Source organism: Pan troglodytes, chromosome 2 (assembly GCF_028858775.2).
Source record: "Pan troglodytes isolate AG18354 chromosome 2, NHGRI_mPanTro3-v2.0_pri, whole genome shotgun sequence".
In the NCBI taxonomy this organism is placed as follows: Eukaryota; Metazoa; Chordata; class Mammalia; order Primates; family Hominidae; genus Pan; species Pan troglodytes.
The window spans coordinates 127195561-127209606 of record NC_086015.1 but is presented as its reverse complement, the minus strand read 5'-3'; the positions used below and the strand labels follow the sequence as shown (position 1 = coordinate 127209606).

The 14046-nt window shown below is 36.5% G+C and overlaps 1 protein-coding gene across 18 annotated transcripts in view; it reads left to right on the top strand.

The window, feature by feature from the left end:
• Nucleotides 1-13795, top strand: part of CCDC14 (coiled-coil domain containing 14) — a 47784-nt gene extending 33989 nt beyond the window's left edge. For all 18 annotated transcript variants that reach the window (XM_063806197.1, XM_016941772.4, XM_016941771.4 and 15 more), the window contains one exon: nt 11797-13795. In XM_063806197.1, coding sequence (XP_063662267.1) covers nt 11797-12736 — 940 coding nt within the window. In that variant the 3' untranslated portion in view covers nt 12737-13795. The remainder of the gene's footprint in view (nt 1-11796) is intronic.
• Nucleotides 13796-14046: the final 251 nt, after the last annotated feature.

Genomic DNA, 14046 nt, shown 5'->3' with positions numbered 1-14046 from the left:
AGGCTTAGCACAGTATCTCATGTAGAGTTTAGCACTATCCCTACATTTTCTAAAGATTTAGTAACAGCTTCAAAATTCTAAGTACGTTCATTGATGTCAGTTTTATACTTTTTTTTGTTTTGAGGCAGAATCTCGCTTTGTCACCCAAGCTGGAGTCCAGTGGTGCGATCACAGCTCAGTACCGCCTCAACCTCCCTGGCTCATGCAATCTTCCCACTTCAGGCTCCCAAGTAGCTGGGACCACAGGCACATGCCACTGTGCCCAGCTTTTTTTTTTTTTTTTTTTTTTTTTACTTTTAGTAGAGACGAGGTCTTGCCATGTTGCCCCAGCTGGTCTTGAACTTCTAGGCTCAAGCAGTTCTCCCACCTTGGCCTCCCAAAGTGCTGGGATTACCAGCACACCCAGCCATTGTTTTGTTCTTTACATTAAAACAAAACAAAAAAGTCTCTGAGCTTAATTATATCTAAATTCATCCACATTGTTGATTTATAATTTCTTTGATGACACCCTATGCAATTCAATTGGTTAGGAACATCTCTAGTACTATAAGTGGGTTGCTGTGACCATTTTAATTTTACTTTGGACGTTAGAGTGTAAAGCACCAGCATCCGACAGTACAGATTAATCTACATGCTCTTCTACTCCTTCACTCTTCCCATAGTCACCTTAGTCAGATAGGCATATGGTTTTTGTATGTGTGTTTTAAATAATCTCCGAAAAGAGATTTTGTAAAATTTCTGAATGCCTTTCTCAGACTTTGGGGGAGGAGTAATGGGACTGAAAGGTACATGTACAAGGTCTAAAGAAATACCACAAACCCTCTTTCTTTTCCTTCTCCAACCTTTAATGATTTTAAATGTGCCTGTGTCACTTTTTTTTCAGATCTTACTACAACATGTTATAAAACCATTAAAATGTGAGGAAAATTAATATTTTAAATATTAATTTAAATAATATTTATATTTAAAATATATAAATTAAATAATATATAACATTATTTAAGTAAATAGTGAATAGTTTCAAAGAGCATTCTTACAAGTACTCATAGTTATTTAAATTAATATATTTTTGTAAGTAGCCTAGAAAGAACCCTGCATTTGTTATGAAAATGTGCCAATTTTCTAAGTATTAAAAATCAGTGTCTTTAGCTGAATTATGTATAATAGAAACATCAATATATCCACTTGTCACAGTTTAGGTGCTCATATTCCTTCCTTTAAAATTTTAACGTTTTCATATTTCTTACAGAGATTTTTAATTTCAGAGACAATGGTGAGTCATATTCTGTTTATACATCAGAAGATTAGTAATTGCTACTAATTTCCAGAAATTAAGCTTTTTTAAATGTCCCTTCCTTTCTTTATCTCTGATTTTATCTATAGCAACAGTAATGTTTTTTTTTAAACTGGAAAGAAACCTCAATATAAGTATTCCTTTACTGAAAATAAACAAAAATAAAAATTTCGGTATGCAGTCTGATCAAATTAATTAGTGGGTCATTATTCATTACAGCATTCCTTCAAAGATATGTTTCTCCAGCATATTTTTGTGTTGTAGTAACAACTCATTAGCTTCTTTTAATATCATAATTGACAAATTAATACCATCTTAACTATATTTATGGGGTACAGTGATGTTTTGGTATATGTAAACAAGGTGAAATAACTAAATCAAGCTGATTAAATGTCCATCATCTCACTTATTGTATTTTGGAGTGAGACATTTGGAATTTACTTTTTTAGCAATGTTGGATTATTATTAAGTATAATCACCCTAGGCTGGACGTGGTGGCTTCCGCCTGTAATCCTAACACTTTGGGAGGCCAAGGTGGGCAGATCACCTGAGGTCAGGAGTTTGAGACCAGCCTGGCCAACATGGTAAAACCCTGTCTCTACTAAAAATACAAAAATGACCTGGGCATGGTAGCAGGTGCCTGTAATCCCAGCTACTCGGAAGGCTGAGGCAGGAGTATGACTTGAACCCAGGAGGCAGAGGTTGCGGTGAGCTGAGATTGCACCACTGTACTCCAGCTTGGGCAACAGAACAAAACTCCATCTAAAAAAAAAAAGTATAGTCACCCTACTGTTCAATAGAACCCACAAACTTATTCCTTCTATGTAACTGAAACTTTGTACCCTTTGACTAACATCTCCCCATTTCCCATACCCTACCTTACATCCACCACAACCCCAGTCTCCGGTAACCACTATTCTACTCTCTGCTTCTATGAGTTCAACTTTTTTATATTCCATATATAAGTGAGGTCATGCAGTATTTGTCTTTCTGTTCCTGGCTTATTTCACTTAACATATGGATGTCCTCCAGGTTCATTCATGTTGCAAATGACACCATTTCCTGGGGTTTTTTTTTTGTTTTTTTTTTAAGGCTGAGTAGTATTCCAATATGTTTATATGCCACGTTTTCTATAAAGAAATAATCATTCATTCACTGAAGGAAACTTAGGTTTATTCCATATCTTGGCTGTTGTGAATAATGCTACAATGCCCATACTCTGGGTGTGTGTGTATAGATAGATGTGTGTGTGTGTGTGTGTATATGTATACATATATATGTGTGTGTATATATATATATGTATATGTACATAGACATGGGATTGCTGAATCATATGGTAATTCTATTTATACATTTTTGAGGAGCTTCCGTACTGTTTCCCATTGTGTCTATACTAATTTACATTCCTACCAACAGTATACAAGGGTTTCCTTTTCTCCACATCTTCATCAACACTTGTTAGCTTTCATCTTTTTTGTAGTAGCCATTCTGACAGGTGTGAGATGATATCTCATTGTGGTTTTAATTTGCATTTCCCTAATGTTGAGCATTTTTTCTTAGACATGTTGGCCATTTAAATGGAGAAATGTCCTTTGCCCATTTTTAAATTATTTGTTTTTTTGCTATTGAGTTGCATGAGTCCCTTACATATTTTGAATATTAACCCCTTATCACGTACGGTTTGCAAATATTTCTGCCACACCATGGCTTGTCTCTTCACTCTGTTAGATTGTTCCCCTTGCTGTGCAAAAGCCTTTTAGTTTGATACGATTTCATTTGTCTATTTTTGTTTGTGATACCTGTGCTTTCAAGGTCATATCTAAAAAATTATTGCCTGGACCAGTGTCATGGAGCTTTTCCCTCATGTTTTTTTCTGGTAGTTTTACAGTTTCAGGTCTTGTATTTAAATCTTTAATCCATTTTTAGTATATTTTTGTATGCATTGTGAAATAAGAATCCAATTCCATTCTTCTGTATGTGGATCTCCAGTTTTCCCATCACTATTTGTTGAAGAGACTTTTCCTCATTTTGTTTTCTTGTCACCTTTGTGAAAAATCAATTGGCCATAAATACATGGATTTATTTATGTCCTGTTCCATTGATCAGCATGTCTGTTTTTATGCCAGTTCATGCCGTTTTGATTTCAATTCCTTTAATATATTTTGAAATCAGGGAATGTGGTGCCCCCAGCTTTGTTCTTTTTACTTAAGATATTTTTGGCTTTTCAAGGGTTTTTTTTTTTTTAATGATTCTGTATGAATTTTAGGATAGTTTATTCTATTTCTGTGAAAAATGACACTGGAATTTTGATAGGAATTCTGTTGAATTTATAGGTCATTTTGGGTAGCATGAATATTCCAACAATATTATTTCTTCCAATCATGAGCACAGGGTAGCCTTCCATTTATTTGTGTTTTCTTCAATTTCTTTTATCAGTGTTTCATAGTTTTTAGTATATACTAATAATATATATATATATTTAGTAAATACTAATAATATATGTGTATTGTTCACCTCCTTTGTTAAATTTTCACTGAAGTATTTTACTTTGTTTTTTGTTGCTTGTTTTTCTTAATTTCTTTTGGGTAGTTTGTTGTGAGTGTATAGAAATGATACTGATTTTTTATGTTGATTTTGTATCCTGCAACTTTACTGAGTTTATAAGCAAAACAGTTTTTTGGTGTTTAGGATTTTCTGTGTATAAAATCGTGTCAGCAAACAGACAATTTCATTTCTTCCTTTCTTATTATCTTCTACTTTTTTTCTCTTGCGTAATTACTCTGGGTAAGAGTTCCAGTAATATGTTGAAAAGAAGTGGTGAGAGTGGGCCTTCTTACCTTACTCTTGATCTTAGAGGAAAAACTTTCAACTTTTCATCACTGAGTATGATGTTAACTATGGGTTTGTCATATATATGGCCTTTGTTGTGTTAAGGTACATTCCTTCTATACGGAATCTTTTGAGAGTTTTTTCATGAAAGAGTGTTGAAATTTATCAAGTGCATTTTCTGCATCTTTTGCGATGATCATATAGTTTTAAATTCTTCATTCTGTTAATGTGGTATATCACATTCATCGGTTTTATACATTGAACCATCCTTGCATCTCAAATGTAAATCCCCTTTAATTGTGTTGAATAATTCTTTTAATTTATTGTTGAATTTGGTTTGCTAGTATTTTGTTGAGGGTTTTTTAAGTCTGTGTTCATCAGAGATATTGACCCGTAGTTTTCTTTTCTTGTAGTGTTCTTTTCTGGCTTTGTTATCAGAGTCATATTGGCCTTGAACAGTGTTTTCAAGTGTTCAACAAGAACACTTGGCCTTGTTCAGTGTTTTCTATGTAAAACAAGTTTGGAAAAATTCCCTGCACTTTGAATGTTTGGAAGAGTTTGAGAAGGGTTGGTATTCTCAATCCTTCTTTAAATGTTCTTTAAGTGTTGGTTAGAATTCAGCTATAAAGCTGTCTTGTCCTGGGCTTTTCTTTGGTGGGAGACTTTATTAAGAACACTTAAGATCCTTACTCATTATTGGTCTGCTCAGACTTTCTATTCCTTCATGATTCAGGTTTGGTTAAGTTGTGTCTGTATAGGAATTTATCCATTTCTTCTGGGTTATCTAATTTGTTGGTGTATAATTGCTCATAGTAACTTCTTATGATTCTTTGCATTGCTGTGTTATCAGTTGTAATATCTCCTTTTATTTCTGATTCATTTAAGTCTTCTCTCTCCTTTTCTTAGTCTAGCTAAGGGTTTGTCAATTTTGTTTATTTCTCCCAAAAAAACAAACTCAGTTTTGCTGAATTTTTCCTATTGTTTTTCTAGTCTCTATTTCATATATTTCTTGCTCTGATCTTTTGTGATTTCTTCCTTCTGCTAATTTTGGGCTTAATTTGTTCTCCTTTTCCTAGTTCCTTAAGATGTAATATTAGATTATTTGAGAGCTTTCTTTTTTGATATATGTTTATTGCTATAAATTTCCCTCTTAGAATTGCTTTTGCTGCATCCCATAAATGTTGTCATATTTTGTTTTCGTTTTTGTTTGTCTCAAGGTATTATTTTATTACCCTTTTAATTTCTTCTTTGTCTCATTGGTTGTTCAGCAGCATGTTGCTTAATTTCCACGTTTGTGAATTTCCCAAAATTTCTCTTGTTATTGATTCCTAGTTTCATGCCGTTAGACTCAGAAGATGCTTGATATGATTCTAGTCTCCTTAAATTTGTTAAGACTTATTTTGTGGTCTAACATGATCTATCCTGAAGAATGTTCTGTGTGCACAAGAGAAGAATGTGTACTCTGTTGCTGTAGGATGGAATGTTCTATATTATGTCTATGAGATCTATTTGGTCTAAACCAAGCTTGTCCAACTGATGGCCCCTGAGCCACATGCAGCCCAGGATGGGTTTGAATGTGGCTCAACACAAATTCATAAACTTTCTTAAAACATTATGAGATTTTTTTTTTTTGACAAATTTTTAAGCTCATCAGCTGTCGTTAGTGTTAATGTATTTTATGTGTGGCCCAAGACAATTCTTCCAGTGTGGCCCAGGGAAGCCAAAAGCTTGGACACCCCTGGTCTAAAGTGTAATTTGAGACCAATGTTTCCTTATTGATTTTCTATCTAAAAGATCTGTACAGTGTTGAGAGCCGGGTACTGAAATCCCCCACTCAGTCTGTCTCTCCCTTCAGATCATTTAATAGTTGCTTTATTATTTAGTTGCTCCAGTGTTGGGTGCATATATTCTTACAATTGCAGATTGACGCCTTTATCATTATATAGTGACCTTCTTTGCTTCTTTTTACAGTTTTTGACTTAAAGTCTGTTTTGTCTGATATGAGTATAGCTACCCCTGCTTTCTTCGTTTCCTTTCCTATGGAATATATTTTTCCATCTCTTCACTTTCTGTCTATGTGTGTGCTTTACCTTAGAGTGAGCCTCGTGTAAGCAGCATACAGTTTTTGATTCATTCACCCACTCTGTCTTTTGATTAGAGAATTTACTCTATTTACATTCAAGGTAATTGTTGATAAGCAAGGACTTGCTACTGCCATTTTGTAATTTATTTTGTAATTGTTTTGTAGATCCTTTTTTTCTCCCTCTGTTGCCTTCCTTTGTGGTTTGATGGTTTTCTGTAATGGTATGCTTTGAATCCTTTTCATGTTTTGTGCAAATTCTGTAGGTTTTTGCTTTGTGGTTACCCTGAGGTTTACATAAAACATCTTATACTTAGGCTATTTTAAGCTGATAATAACTTTAATCACATACAAAAACTACACTTTTACTCCCCTCTTCCACATTTTATGATTTTGATTTCAAAATTTACATCTTTTTCTAATTTATATCCTGTAACTATAGTTGTTTTTAATAGTTTTGTCTTTTAACCCTCATGTTAGGATAAAATTGCTTTACATACCACCATTAAGGTACTAGAGTATTCAGAATATGATTACCTATTATACCATTGAGTTTTATAATTGCATGTGTTTCATGGTATTTATTAGTGATCTTTTACTTCAGCTTAAAGAACTTGTTTTAGCAATTCTTGTAAGATAGGCCTACTGATGATGAACTCCCTTAGCATTTGTCTGGGAAAGTTTTTATTTCTCCCTCATTTCTGGACAGTTTTGCTGGATAAAGTATTCTTGGTTGACAGGTTGTTTTTGTTAAGAAGTCCACTGTTAGCCATATTGGGGCTCCCTAGTGTGTGATGTTTCTTATCTGTCACTGCTTTGAATTTTAACAGTTATCTTTGAATTTTAGCAGTTCAGTTATGGTGTGTCTGGGTGAACTTCTCTTTGGGTTAAATTGGATTGGAGACCTCTGAGCGTCCTGTACCTGAATGTTGGTGTCTTTCCCTAGATTTGGAGAATTTTCAGCCATTATTTTCCTAAATATGCTTTCTGGTCATTTTTCTCTCTCTTCTCCTTCAGGCACTCCTGTTTCTCAGATGGTATCTCATAATACCTGTAGGCTTTCTTCATTCTTTTTCATTCTTGATTTATTTCCTCTTCTGACTGGATAATTTTAAATGTCCTCTTTTCAGGCTCACTAATTTCTCTGCTTGATCAAGTATACTATTGAAGTATTTGATTGAATTTTTCAGTTTAGATACTGTGTTTTTTATCTCTAAGATATCTATTTGATTTTTAAAATTTGTTTCTATTTCTTTGTCAAACTTATTGTTTTGTTTGTTAATTATTTTCCAAATTTCATTTAATTTTTTATCTATATTTTCTTGTAGTTCCCTGAACATTTTAAAGAGAAGATTATTCTCAATTCTTTGTCTCTCATTTCTTTAGAGTCCATTATTGGTGCTTTATTTCTTTTAGTGGTGTCATTTTTCTGATTCTTCGTAATCCTTGTATCCTTGCATTGGTGTCTATGCACTTGAAGAAGTGGCCACCTCTTCCAGTTTTGCAAGTGTTATGCCCTACCCCACCTCTCACTTGAGGTGAAGGGGATAGACCTTCACTATTTAGTCTAGCCTGGGATTCTGGATTGGCCATCTGGTAGTGACTATAGGCAGGCAGACCTTGCTGTTGGGTTCTCTAACTGGGCTGCTACCTGTGCTTTGAGGTCAGTGGAGCTATTGGCTGTACTCCATGGTCTTGTGAAACCAATGGCTGTGCTCCGTCAACCAGTGAGGCCACTGACTGGGTTCCAAGGTCAGGTGGAGCTGCCTGCTGGGCTCTGCAATCACCTTTGATTGGGCAGGGTTGCAGGCTGTATTCCCTGGCTGAGTGCTACTGCTGTTTAGAATCTAATTGGGCAGGGTTGCAGGCTGGGCTTCAGTGTTGCTGGGTTTGCTGCCCAGCCACTCGTGACAGGCAGGGCTGGAGATTGCTCCACAGTATGCAGTCACAGGTTTGCCTCCCTGCCTGGGCCTGGGCAAAACCTCAGGCTGGACTTCAAAGCTGAGTGGAGTCACTGCTTAACTGCTAAGGTTGAGCAGGGCCAGTTAACTGTGTTCTGCAGATATGCAGGGATGCAGTTTTGCCTCCTGGCCTCAGGAAACTATATGTACAGCTGTGAAGTTAGGTAGGGTCACTAAAGTCTGGCAGGGCCAGATGCCGACCTCCACAGATTTATGCTAATGTGCACTTGCCTCTGGGTCTGGGGAAGCCATAAGCAGAGTACTGAGGCTGCATGGGGTTACCGCTCGCCCTCTCAGTTCTTATGGGACCAGATGCTCTCTTCAACACTTAGGTGCCACCGCATACTTGCCTCCTGGCCTAGGAAAACTTTAAGCAGAGAATTGAGACTCTGCTTAAGGGTTGGGGAAGGCTTGGGTGTGATAGTGGTAGGGACTCGGCCCTGGCACACCTGTCAACTGTGCTTTCTGCAAAGCAGTGCTATTGACTGGTCTCTCTGGTCTGATGCTTCCACTGGCAGGAGTGCAGAGTCATTGCCAAGATCTGTGCTGTAGCCACTATGAGCCGTATCCCCCTTCTTTGTTTTTCGCTAACCCCAAGTGTTCTAGCCCTGTAGGAACAAATGGGGTAATACAGAAGTGGGCTTCCTGAGAAGCATCCCAGAATGCCAGGGAAGTTGAGTATTCACCTCCAGCTTTCTTTTTCTGTGGTAGAAACTGTAGGCCCAGGGGACTCCTCTCTGTGTGGTACTTAACTGGCTTGGAAAGGGGTGAAACTGTTCCTTTTAACCCTGTAATGCAGCTTTTCTCAGTTCTGTGATCCAAGAGAGTGTCTCAGCTCACTCCTGAGTTCTGGGATATTCATGAAGGTGTACTTGTCTGTGGATAGTCGCTAGTTCAATTTCTATGAGGGGGACCAGAGCCAGGAAACTCTTATTCCACCATCTTGCTGGAGATTTTTAAGACTTATTAAAAGAGATGTCACTCTCCTCATAACCTAGAAAAAGGCATTTTTTAAAAATAGAGATATTAGAAGAAATAGCAGGAGCCATTGCCATTTGAAGAACAATTAGAAGTCAAAATACAGCGTGTTTAAGAGGACAGTGTAAGCCAAGTTGGAAAAAATTTGTTTTTAGTTTTGTAGGAGAAAATAATTTATCCTATATACAGAGATATAATCACCACTGACTGTTTAGTATAGAGATTTCTTTTTAGCATTTTATGTTTATGTGTGTGACTACTTTTTAGAAAAATATTGAGTCTAGATTATTTATGGCCTGCTTTTCTTAATTTAACCTTATGTAATGAACATTTTCCTATCAATAAATATGCTTTACAACATGACTATAATTAGGAGCTATGATGCAGTTATACCATAATTTTACCTGAACCAGTTCACTTTTTTGAAGATAAAGATATATATGTCCATCTATTTTATATTATAACTAATATATTTATTAATATATCTTTGGGTACAACCTCTGTGTAGACCAGTAGGATATTTTTATAAGTATAAATTGGTGGGCCAAAGAGTGTGAGACACACAAAGTTTTAAGGCTTTTGAAATGTATTGGCAGTTTGCTCTACGGAAGAGTTATACCACTGTACACTCCCACCAGTAGCACCTGCCTCTCCAGGCTTCTCTAACAGTGGGTATTATTCTTATTTTACTATGCTAATTTGATAAGCAAAAAAAAATCATTTTTAAATTTTGAATTTATTTGATTAAAAGTTGAACTCTTAAAGCATGCTTATTGGCTAGTGGTATTTTTTTGTTAGTTACCTGTTGATGTCCTTTATATCTTTGTTTAAATTGGTTTTTTGGGTTTTTTTGTTTTTTGTTTTTTTTTTTTTTTTTTTTTGGTTGAGATGGAGTTTCACCCTGTTGCCCAGGCTGGAGTGCGCTGGAGTGATCTTGGCTTACTGCACCCTCTGCCTCCTGGGTTCAAGCAATTCTCATGCCTCAGCCTGCCGAGCAGCTGGGATCACAGGCGCACATCACCATGCCCAGCTAATTTTTGTATTTTTTAGTAGAGATGGGTTTTCACCATGTTGGCCAGGCTGGTCTCGAACTCCTGACCTCAGGTGATCTGCCTGCCACAGCCTCCCAAAGTGCTGGGATTACAGGCATGAGCCACCATGCCCAGCCCTCATTGATTTTTGAGACCATATATAATTCAATTTAAATAGACTAAAGTCTTAGTATAAAATGGCTTTAGGCTGGGCGTGGTGGCTCACGCCTGTAATTCCAGCACTTTGGGAGGCCGAGGCGGGTGGATCACGAGGTCAGGAGATCGAGACCATCCCGGCTAACACAGTGAAACTCCGTCTCTACTAAAAAATACAGAAAAATTAGCCCTGCGTGGTGGAGGGCGCCTGTAGTCCCGGCTACTCAAGAGGCTGAGGCAGGAGAATGGTGTGAACCCAGAAGGCAGAGCTTGCAGTGAGCTGAGATCATGCCCCACTGCACTCCAGCCTGGGTGATAGAGTGAGAGTCCATCTCAAAAAAAAAAAAAAAAAAAAATTTGGCCTTAATAGGACTACTAATAAAGGCTGCCATCAAACAAACAAACACCCACTTAGACTGAAACCGTGCTAAATACTTTATACCTTATTATTTTATCTTATTTAATCTTCATTGTAGTTCGGAAATATCTTCATTTTACAGCTGAGGAACTTGAGATTCAGAAAGGTTAAATGATTTGCCCAAGATCACAGCTAATGATGGCACTGGGATTTGATTCCATTTCTAACTTCAAACCTTGTGTGGTTTTCGTTATACACCTTTCTGGTACCTAGCTGTTGCTTATACCTATTATGCCAGATAATTATCTCTATCCTTTTTTTCTAGTATTGTGCCCCACACACACACACACACACACACACACAAACACATATATAATGAAGGGAAATAATTCCTAGCAGAATCCATAACAAATGAATAGTGTGTTTCCCTTTGTATCTTAGCCTACCTTTGTGAGGCCAGTTTTTTACTCTAGGGCTCAATTTGTAGTGCTGCTCAAGAATGAACCTAGTGCTGCTCAAGAATAAACCATCTCGGCTGGGTATGGTGGCTTATACCTGTAATCCCAGAACTTTGGGAGGCTGAGGCAGGCAGATCACTTGAGGCCAGGAGTTCAAGACCAGCCTGGCCAACATGGTGAAACCCTGTCTCTACTAAAAATACAAAAATTAGCCAGGCGTGGTGATGCTCACCTGTAATCCCAGCTACTTGGGAGGCTGAGGCAAGAGGATCACTTGAACCTGGGAGGCAGAAGTTTCAGTGAGCTGAGATCATTCCACTGCACTCGAGCCTGGGTGACAGAATGAGACTCTATCTCAATTAAAAAAAAAAAAGAGTAAAACATCTCCATACCTTAAAAAAAAATTCTGAGCCTCTATTTTTAGACATAGTGATAGATTCGATACAGACCAATGTATTTTATCATTGTTATTTTAATTATTATATGCTCTTGCCAAAGCACATTCTGTGATTTTGTGCTTCTAGTTGCTTGTTTTCATATTAAGAACCAGACACTTCTCTCAAATCCTTTTTTTAAAGATGGAGGTATAGATAAGTGAATTAAAGAAACAGGTAAAAAATAATAATTAGCGTTCTGAATTCTTCTTAACAGAACTTTACAGACTAGCATGGCAAAGCTTCTCTCCGATCTTAGTGTGGACAGTGCTCGCTGCAAGCCTGGGAATAATCTTACCAAATCACTCTTGAACATTCATGATAAACAACTTCAACATGACCCAGCTCCTGCTCACACTTCCATAATGAGCTATCTAAATAAGTTAGAAACAAATTACAGTTTTACACATTCAGAGCCACTTTCTACAATTAAAAATGAGGAAACCATAGAGCCAGACAAACCCTATGAAAATGTTCTGTCCTCCGGAGGCCCTCAAAATAGTAACACTAGGGGCATGGAGGAAGTATCTGCACCTGGAATTATTTCTGCCCTTTCAAAACAGGATTCTGATGAAGGGAGTGAAACTATGGCTTTAATAGAAGATGAGCATAATTTGGATAATACAATTTACATTCCTTTTGCTAGAAGCACTCCTGAAAAGAAATCACCACTTTCTAAGAGACTATCCCCTCAGCCACAAATAAGAGCAGCTACAACACAGCTAGTCAGCAACAGTGGACTTGCTGTCTCTGGAAAAGAAAATAAACTGTGTACACCTGTAGTCTCTTCCTCTTCAACAAAGAAAGCAGAAGATGCACCTGAAAAACTTTCCAGAGCATCTGATATGAAGGACACACAGCTCCTCAAGAAAATAAAGGAAGCAATTGGTAAGATCCCTGCTGCCACCAAGGAGCCAGAGGAACAAACTGCATGTCATGGCCCATCAGGTTGTCTTAGCAACAGCCTTCAAGTGAAAGGCAATACTGTCTGTGATGGTAGTGTTTTCACTTCTGACTTGATGTCTGACTGGAGCATCTCTTCGTTTTCAACGTTCACTTCTCGTGATGAACAAGACTTCAGAAATGGCCTTGCGGCATTAGATGCCAACATAGCTAGACTCCAGAAGTCTTTAAGGACTGGTCTTCCGGAGAAATGAATTCAGAAGAAAACTCATCAGGTGCTTCTTTTTAAAACTAGAACTTGGCTATATTGAATGTGTATTTTTCTTTAGTGAAATGATGTTTTATGTTATTATGTTTGAAGTAATACATTGTACAAGTAATAAATGTATTGTTAAGATATATTGACACTGAGGAGCTTATAAAAACAAGTCATCTTAAGTTCACAATTGCTACAAGAAGAAAGTTGTAGATAACTAGGAAATTATTGTAAGTAATGTTTTATTTCAGTACTTAGCAATTAGAGTTCTTTTATTAAGATGTATCTGCTGGATTAAGGGTACAGGTTGAAATAGTTCTGTGGTTGTCCTAAGAAATAATGGGAAAAGAAGCTCTGGATGTAAGTTTTTCTGTTGAAACTAGAGGGGTTTTTTTTTTTTTCTGTTTCCATATACTTTTTTTTAATAGCAATGTGTTTTTATTAAACATGCTGTGTGCCACAGGCCAGTGTTGTTGGTGAAATATATAAACATTTATTTAAAGAGAAAAGTTACCAGTATCTACACCTCTTAAAAAACATTGATTGGTCTAAAAAATATATAGATAACATCCAAAATTAACATATGGCTTCTTAAAACTTGGTCACTTTTATTTGTTTTTATCCCAAATTCATGTTTTAAGGCCTTTAAAGAATAGTCAGACTGATAAAGAAGTGCTAACAGATAAGCTATAGTTGGGGAAATTTGTGAGTTTTTTAAAAATAAGAAATGTTTATTTTTGTCCTTATATTTAAACATGATGGAATTTGTAAATCTTGGCATTGATTGTAATTCTGCCTTTTTGGAAGAGTTTTTTTTTCCAGCATGTTAGCTGAGAATATTCTCTATTTTACAAATAATATGAAGTAGGTTGGTCTCTCTGCTTCTCTATACCAGGACTTCTTAGCTCAATATCATCTCCCTTCATGTAAGCAGCACGTTTTAACTCTTAGGAAGCTGAATGTTGTGTTATCACTAATACTTTGTACAGGTCACCTGCCTACTCTAATTGTCTTTAGTACTTGGACAGGCTTTATCATTAAAGTAGTGTTCTCCTAATCCCAGAACCTCCTCGTGTTTTTTGTTTTTTTGGTGGTTTTTTTTTTTTTTTTTTTTTTTTTTAGGTGTTAGTGCTACAGCGTTTGAAGGAGCCAGCTGTAGTCTCTTTGATATGTTCAGATTTTCCAGATAGAGATTTAAGTCTAAAAATTTATTAAGTGAATTCTAAACTATTTCACACAAGAGTCCATTAGCATCTTTAATTTTATTTAGTATTCATCAATTAATTTATTGGCATCTTATTTGGAGGT